The sequence below is a fragment of the Camelus bactrianus genome, chromosome X (genome assembly GCF_048773025.1).
Source record: "Camelus bactrianus isolate YW-2024 breed Bactrian camel chromosome X, ASM4877302v1, whole genome shotgun sequence".
Taxonomy (NCBI): domain Eukaryota; kingdom Metazoa; phylum Chordata; class Mammalia; order Artiodactyla; family Camelidae; genus Camelus; species Camelus bactrianus.
In genome coordinates, this window is record NC_133575.1 from 80,279,955 (window position 1) to 80,287,969 (window position 8,015).

General features: G+C 35.1%; 1 protein-coding gene across 2 annotated transcripts in view; it reads left to right on the top strand.

Moving 5' to 3' along the window:
- The window catches only part of CENPI (centromere protein I), a 35,011-nt gene extending 27,632 nt beyond the window's left edge, over positions 1-7,379 (top strand). For both annotated transcript variants that reach the window (XM_010969772.3, XM_074359028.1), the window contains 2 exons: positions 3,561-3,602; positions 4,292-7,379. In XM_010969772.3, the coding sequence (XP_010968074.1) occupies positions 3,561-3,602; positions 4,292-4,393 (144 nt within the window). In that variant the 3' untranslated portion in view covers positions 4,394-7,379. The remainder of the gene's footprint in view (positions 1-3,560; positions 3,603-4,291) is intronic.
- The last annotated feature ends 636 nt before the right edge of the window (positions 7,380-8,015 follow it).

The window sequence follows — 8,015 nt, forward strand, 5'->3', positions numbered from 1 at the left end:
GTTCTACTTGGGTAGAGGTGGTGCCAGGTAAGAAAAGGGTGCAGAGAAGTGGAAGCTTTCATAGAATCCTTCTAAACAAGATGGAAAATGTAGGCTGGATAATATTATAATAAGAGTTGGAGTCTTAAGCCAAAGACTGCTGATTTAGTGGGTTGATATCAGTAAGCAGACAAGAGGGTCTTCTCAAGACTTTATGGGGCAGAGGGGAGCTATATAGCTCAGTGGTAGAGTATATGCTTAGCATGCACGGGGTCTTGGGTTCAATACCCAGTAACTCCATTAAAATTTTTTTTAAATAGCATGGTAGGAGATGATGTTTTGAAATGTACTCAAGGACCAGATGGTGAAAAAACTAATATGGAGGCCTTCACAAACATACTGATTGAGTTCAATAACTGAGTAAAAATTACATTTTTAAAGTACATAGAATTTCAGAGGCAGTCATTTTCTGATTCATGATTTTCTGATGTTCCTTCCTCTTTTTCTCTTCTAATATTTTAATTAATATTTTTATATTTTCTACATGCCTTTAGGACAATTTCTAGAGACTTTAAATGCTGGGTTTGTAAAAATATTTTTTGCCAACTTTTGCCCATTTTGCTGGAGAGTGGTTCCACAAAACTCCTTGTGGTCTCATCCTGGAAGTGGAGCTCCATGTGGACACTTTTTATCATAGAGCAGCCACTCTCTGTTTCTTGAATGTCCTTCCAGAGACATACTGTATATTTTAAACACTATACATTATACATACTTTTTTGCCTTTTGATTGTTTTGACCTAATATCTTGGCTTTTATTTCATGTTTGAACGTGAAGGGCTGTCTCATTCTTTTGGTTGTCTATGTAACGTTACATTTTATGGATGTAGTACAAGTTAAGCATATAAGTTGAGCATTTGAGTTATTTCTAATCTTATTATTAAATTATACTCTAATGAATGTGTTTGGACTATATATATATATCATTTCATACATATGCAAGTGTATCTGTTGGATAAAATTGCTCCAGGTAGACTTCCTTTCAAAGGGTGTATCTTTTTAATTTTGTTAGATATTGTCAAATTGCTTCCAGTGGAAGTTATACCAATTTACATTAACAATGAATAGGTGTCCAATTCTCCATACCCTGTCAATATAATTGCATTAAATTCTTACTTGAAAAAGTATGTAGTGAATCATAGAGTAGAACTGATTTTCATAGGTCAATTCTTTTTTTTTCCTAGAGTGTGTGTGTATGTGTCTTAATTACAAGACTCAGTCTCTAAAGTAATAAATATTATTAACTTGGACATAGGTAAGCAAACTTGTTTTAGAGGATCAGGAATTGATATATTCTTTCAATAGGATATTTAAAAATATTTTAAGAAGGTTGATTCTTGAAGGTTTAATTCTAGCATTAGAACACATTTGGCAAAATGTGAAACTACCATTTTGTAATTGATGATGTTTCTATATGATTCTTAAAATACTAGACTTTAATATCAGTCTTTTCTTTTAAAAAAATGCCTTTTGAGCTCTCATCACCAACTGCTCACTAAGTATTAAACCTTTGGGGTGGTAAAAATAACCTCTGATACCATGGTAGCATGATTTAATTCTGACAGTTTTATTTTGCTGAATTATCACATTGCAAATATTTCAAATTAGCCATATTTTTTTGAGATAATTTCGTAAATTTAATTTGGCCAGACAGTTCTCAGTATCAAAAGAGTTTAGGTCACTTAATGAGTTTGGATAGTTGTAGAGCTTACATTTCAGGAAATTCTGAAGCTCTAGGTTTTCTTATCATAAACTACCTTTGAATTAATAACTAGTTGTTTCTTTGTTTATTCATTCAACAAATATTTTTGTGTGCACTGTGCTTTTGATGCTGCAAATACAGTGCTTAAGAAGGTAGATACCATCTCTGTCTAAATGGAGTTTATATTCTAATGAGGACAAACAATAAAACAAGTAATGAAATAAGTAGACATGATGATTTAAAACTTTGAGGAATGATATGAAGGACATAAACAGGGTGGGGTGAGAGAGAGTGACTGGCGAGTTGTGAGGGATGGGTGTTCAAGGAAGGCCTTTTTGATAAGGTGACAGTTGATCTGAGATTTCTTCTAAAAGATGAGAATAAGCCAGCGTAGGAATAGCTGGAAGAAGAGTATTCCAGGCAGTGGGAAGAATACTCAAGCAGTTCAAGGCAAAAAGGAAGGCCAGCATGGCTTACAGCTAAAGGAACAAGAGGGAGAATGGAATGAAATAAGGTTGGAGAGATGCAGGGACACTCTTACAGATCTGTTAGGAGTGCAGTGGGAAACAATTGAAAGATTTTTAAGCAGGGTTGTAGTGTGGTCTGAGTTGGTGTTTAATAGAGATCACTTTGGCTTTCTAGTGGAGGATAGAGTTATAAGAGGAGGCCCGAGGGGAAGCACGGGTACCAATTAGGAGACTCTTGGTCTAGATAAGATAGATAGTGATTTGTATACAAGTGGTGGTAGTGAAGGTGGATAGAAGCGGACTGATTTGAGATACCTTGCAGAGCTAGAACAGAGAGAACCTGATGGCTTGATGAGTGGGAATGAGAAAAAGGAAACGACTTCTGAGTTTTCTGAATTGAGCAACTGGGTGTTGCTGGTGGTTCCATTTATTAACAAGAGGAATACTGGTGGAAGAACTAGAGAGATTTTGGTGTTTCGGGAGGGCAAGTTGAGAATGAAGTTTTGATCTACTTAAGTTTGAAATGCCTGCATAATCAACACGGTGGCATGGAGGATGATGTTGTGTGAAAAAACATAGATATCTACAACTCTTGAGTAGAAAAGTAATTTAGAAGAGTTGGACTCTGAATGTGAAATTTTAGAAAATATTTTAACCACTTAATTTTGTTTAGATTTACCATTTCATGTTTGTAAAAGTGATATATGCTCAAAATCCGTCTACATCTAAAAATCTTTCAATCATTATAAAATAAAAAATTCTAAGTGTTAAAAATTCATTGCATCATACGTAGTTTAATAAGCAGAGTTTTTTTTTCTCAGTGATATATCAAAAATGTTGTTAGAATTGATGATTTTTCAGTGAAGTACAGTAGATGATAGTTAAAGCCAGGGAATAAATGGGATCGCCTACCTTTGAGTTTTCATAAAGAATTACAGAGTTCCATAGAATCTACTGTGTACACAGACTGCCTCATCAGACTTCCTCCTCATCCTTCAAAACTCAGTTTGGCTAATCATATTCCTCAGAAAAAGCCTTCTCTAACACCTTCCATCTCCACCCTGGTGGCTGAATACAGAATAAAAAAAATGAGGCCATAGATTAGCAAAATGGTGCTCACTTTATCCACAATGATGTTATTTTCCTTCTGATTGTGCTTCTAGGGAGAAATACGGAAGATTATAGTGAGTGTTTGTTCAAAAGGAAGCCAAGAGTGGTGGTAGGAATAGAACGTAGCAAATAAACCAGACAGTGAAGAGCCATCTTAATTTTCTGGTAATTTTTGCTAACCAAATATTTTCATCCCCATTTCTCTACATTTCCTTTTTTTTTGTTTTTTGTTTTTGTTTTTAAAGGAATGGCCAGAAGAAAGGACAGTAAACATGAGCTCTGTTCGGGTAAGTAAATTTATTTTCATCATGTTCAGGGGTTTCATAGAGCTTCATCTCATCAGAAGAATTTATACTTTTACTTTTCCCTAAATCTTAAGTCTGCTGCCTAGACAAAGTGAAGTGTTTGCCTTCTGAATTAATTCCAGTGACTTTGATTTGACTTTATTGGTACCTACCCTCTACATAGATGAAACTGTTCAGAGTTGGACTTTTGCTCTTGTATCTGTACATCATCTTATTTTATAATACAGTTCCTTGTAGTCAAAGTGTGACTAACTATAGTGTGTCCACTCTAAAAAACCAAATGCAGTTGTCTCAGTGTAGAAATACTGCTGTGCACATATTTAATATAGGCAGCGATATAATAACGTCTGCTCCTGTGTTGTCTATTTTAGATGTTAAATTCCTGGAGCATGGGAATGATGACCCATTTCTATTTCACAGGACTTGTTCAATTGAACACCTAATTTTTTTTTGCCAATATAATAAACAGAATATTTGGCCCTTAAACTTTAGGTACTTCCTGGTTTGAATGTTATTTAGTGACTGAGTTTCAGTTACGAACCTGGCCACTGAAGCTAACTCTTGGTATGTGCATCCAAGATGCTAGAAACTTTTCCTAGGCAAAGAAAAAGAGGTAGGGAATAAGCTAATTAAGTATTTGATAAGTAATTTTCCCTTGTTTGTGCCTGCAGGGAAAGAAATGGAACTGGTATTTGGAGTACTTATTTTCAGAGGGGTTCCAAGGCTTAAAACTTTTCATACAAAGTAGTATTCATCATTCTTCTGTCCCCTGAGCAGAGAGCATAAACCACATGATCAACATTAAATGAATGTTGACAGAAACAAACTGAGCATATGGGACTAAATTCCTTCCTTGTTGCTGGAGAGACCAAGTGGCTCCAATTGAGTTTCCATATTCTTTTCACCAACACACTGCCATCTTCAGAGTGGTTGGACTGGCCTTCTATCCATGGCTCAGGAGAGCCTCAATGTGGCTAACTTTATTTTTCAGGGTCTAGATTCTTTAGCCTACTTGTGAAAAATGACTTTATCATCAGGCTCTGCCTTCCACCAAATTATATATAAAGAGATATATCTGTTACATGGTGAGATTTTTCATATTCTTGTGGACTATGAGCTGCACTGATGGAAGAGAGCAGGTAATACTATACAGTGGCAGTTAAGCCACAGACATATTCATGCAAAATACTCTGTTGCTTCCATGAAACCTCTGTGGATATTGCCATTTTTATTATTGTGAACAGCTACACCAACACCAAGTTAATAGGATACATTTCTGACTAAAAGCTAGCTCTGAGTAGTTGGTCAATTCCTGGGCCTTCACTGGTAACAATTTGATGAGAGAAGGAAGGGGAAAGGATTGTAGGATAATCAAGACATTCCTGTTTATACCAGTTTGATTTCATAAAACTGCTCTATTTTGTGTGCATGCATATATGTATATGTATATATCCCATGTTTAAGTGTTTAGGTCCAAATAAACTAACTGCAGCTTTATTTTCAGGAATAATTCTGAAGCTTTTTAAAAATTTTATAATAGCTTGAATATCTTGCTGAAAATTGACTGTAAAATTTTGCTTCAGTGCTACTGAATAACTCTCCTCCTTTTAATAAAATTCATACCATTTGAGAGAAATCAAGCTGAATATATTTGTTTTTAAGGGCACATTCTTGTGGTTCTTTTTTTTTCCATTTAAAACAAAACAGAACCCTAAACTGTATTATTGGATGGTATTGAGACTAGAAGTCCTATTTATTCATTTATTTTTGATTTAATACATATTTATTGAGCTTACTGTGTGCCAGATATTCTTACACGGGCTGTTTATACAGTACTTCCTTTTGTGGAATTTACTACATTTCATTAGAGAAGACTGATAATACACATGTAAACAAATACATAGTATCAGGTGTTATGAAGAAAAAGCAAGAAATAGGGACAGAAACAAACTGAGCATACTGGACTAAATTCCTTCCTCAGTGGTAGAGAGACCAAGTGGCTCAACTTGAGTTTCCATACTTGTTTCACCAACAGACTGCCATCTTCAGGGAGTGCTAAGACTGGCTCATGGATAGAAATCCATGGCTCAGGAGAGCCTCAATGTGGCTAGCTTTACTTTTCAGGATCTAGATTCTTTAGCCCACTAGTGAAAAATGACTTCATTACCAGGCCCTGCCTTCCACCAAATTATACATAGAAAAGATACATCTTTGAGAGGGTTGCTACTTTAGATAAGATGTTTAGAGAAGGCCTATTTGAAAAGGTGACATGCAGAGGCCCTAATTGTATGAACCATGTGAACATTTGGGGAAAGGGCATTCTGGGGAAAGGTAAAGGCAAGTAGAAAGACTTAAAAATGTTAACTTACCTGGCATGTTCGAGGAATAGCAGAAGCCAGTAAGGTTACGACATAGTAATTAAGGGAGCAGAATGGTAAGAAATGAAATAGGGAAGAAAGCCAGAGAGTAGTTGATGAAGATCCTTATAACCTGGTGTGGATATGTAATGGGAAGCCATTAGAAGGGTTGAGAGCAGAGGAGTGACATAATTTTACTTACTTGTATGGGGCTGTGGTGTGGAGGATAAACTGAAGAGGATTAAGGGTGAAAGCAGAGAGACCAGTTAGGTTATTACAGTGTTCCAGGCCAAGAGTCTTAAACTCCTGTGGCAGATGCTGGGGAAGTGCTTAGATATTGGATTCAGGTTCTATTTTAAAGATGAAGAAGATAGGATCATCTGATAGCTTGGATATGAGGAGAGAGAAAGGGAGGCATAAAGGATGATACCTAGGTTTTTGAGCAACTGGGTGAATTCTGGAATGCAGAGATGAGGAACAGATTTGGAGGAGTGTGGAATCAGGAATTCTTTTTTGGTCATGTTAGTTTGGAGATGTTGAGTAGGCAGTTGGATATCCAAGTCGGGTTCAGGGAACAATTTGGTACTGATGAAATTGATTTGCAAGTCGTTACTGAATAGCCATCATATTAGATGAGGTCACTTAGTGCAGCTAGAAAAGAGAAAATGGCAATCTTCATATCATGGAAGTAACTTTTCTAAACTTAAGTTTATGTTCCAGGAGAAAAAAAAAATTTCCACTTAGTTTATCTTTTTGTTCAATAATGATTCCCTGGGTACCTTTTTGGCTATATTTTTCTGTTGATCAATTGTTTAACTCAGTTAAGATTAAATATATAGCTATGTAAATGTGCCAAATCTAGTTATTTGAAATTCTTTTTTGAAGAATCTTCATGGCAAAGAAAAACAAGATTTATATAAGAATAGCAATTTTGCATCAGTGCAAAAGAAAAGGAAATAAATAGAAAATGTGCTTTATTATCTCAGTTGTACAAAAAGAATACTTTGTTTACCCAGTATTTGTGTAGAATTGTTCATGTTATAAATACTGACTTAATATTCGATGCTAACATTGCTATTAGATGTCTAACATTTTATTTTCCTTTTTATCATAACTCTGGTCTTGGAGACAATCTGGAAAGAAAAGTAGATAAGTCAATGGTGCCTCACGTAACTTTTATTAACATGGTAGAAATTCTTTTTATGACATACACATTTTATATCACAAAATAGTTTACTAGATAGAAGAATTATTCTCTGAAATTGGTATTATTTTTAAAATCTTTTCTTAATTGATACTATGTTTCACTTCATTTAAATTATTAGGTTTTTAAATGTATAGAGCCTCTATTTTGTCATGTAAAAAATTCTGTTTCTAATAAAGGTGGATGCTATGGACTGAATGTTTGTTTCCCTCAAAATTCATATGTTGAAGCCCTAAACCCCAATGTGATGGTGTTTGGAGGTGGAGCCTTTGGGAGATAATTAGGTCATGAGGGTGGAGACCTCATAAATGGAATTGGTGCCTGTATAGGAAGAGACAGGAGAGATACGATATTTCTCTCTACCATGTGAGGATCCAGCAAGAAGGTAGCCGTCTACAAGCCAGGAAGAGGGCCCATGCTGGCACCCTAATCTTGGACTTTCAGCCTTCAGAATTGTGAGAAGTAAATTTTTTTGTTTGTTTGTTTTTGTTTTTTTTTTAAACATTTTTTATTGAGTTATAGTCATTTTACAATGTGTCAAATTCCAGTGTAGAGCACAATTTTTCAGTTATACATGAACATACATATATTCATTGTCACATTCTTTTTCGCTGTGAGCTACCACAAGATCTTGTATATATTTCCCTGTGCTATACTTCTCCTCAGAAGAGTATATGAATGGATAGTAAGAACATGAAAAGATGCTCAACATCATTAATCGTTAGGTAAATTCAAATCAAAATCATAATGAGGTACTACTTCACACTCATTAGGATGGCTATAATAAAAAAAGACATAATAAGTGAGGATGTAGAGAAATTGAAACTCATTCAT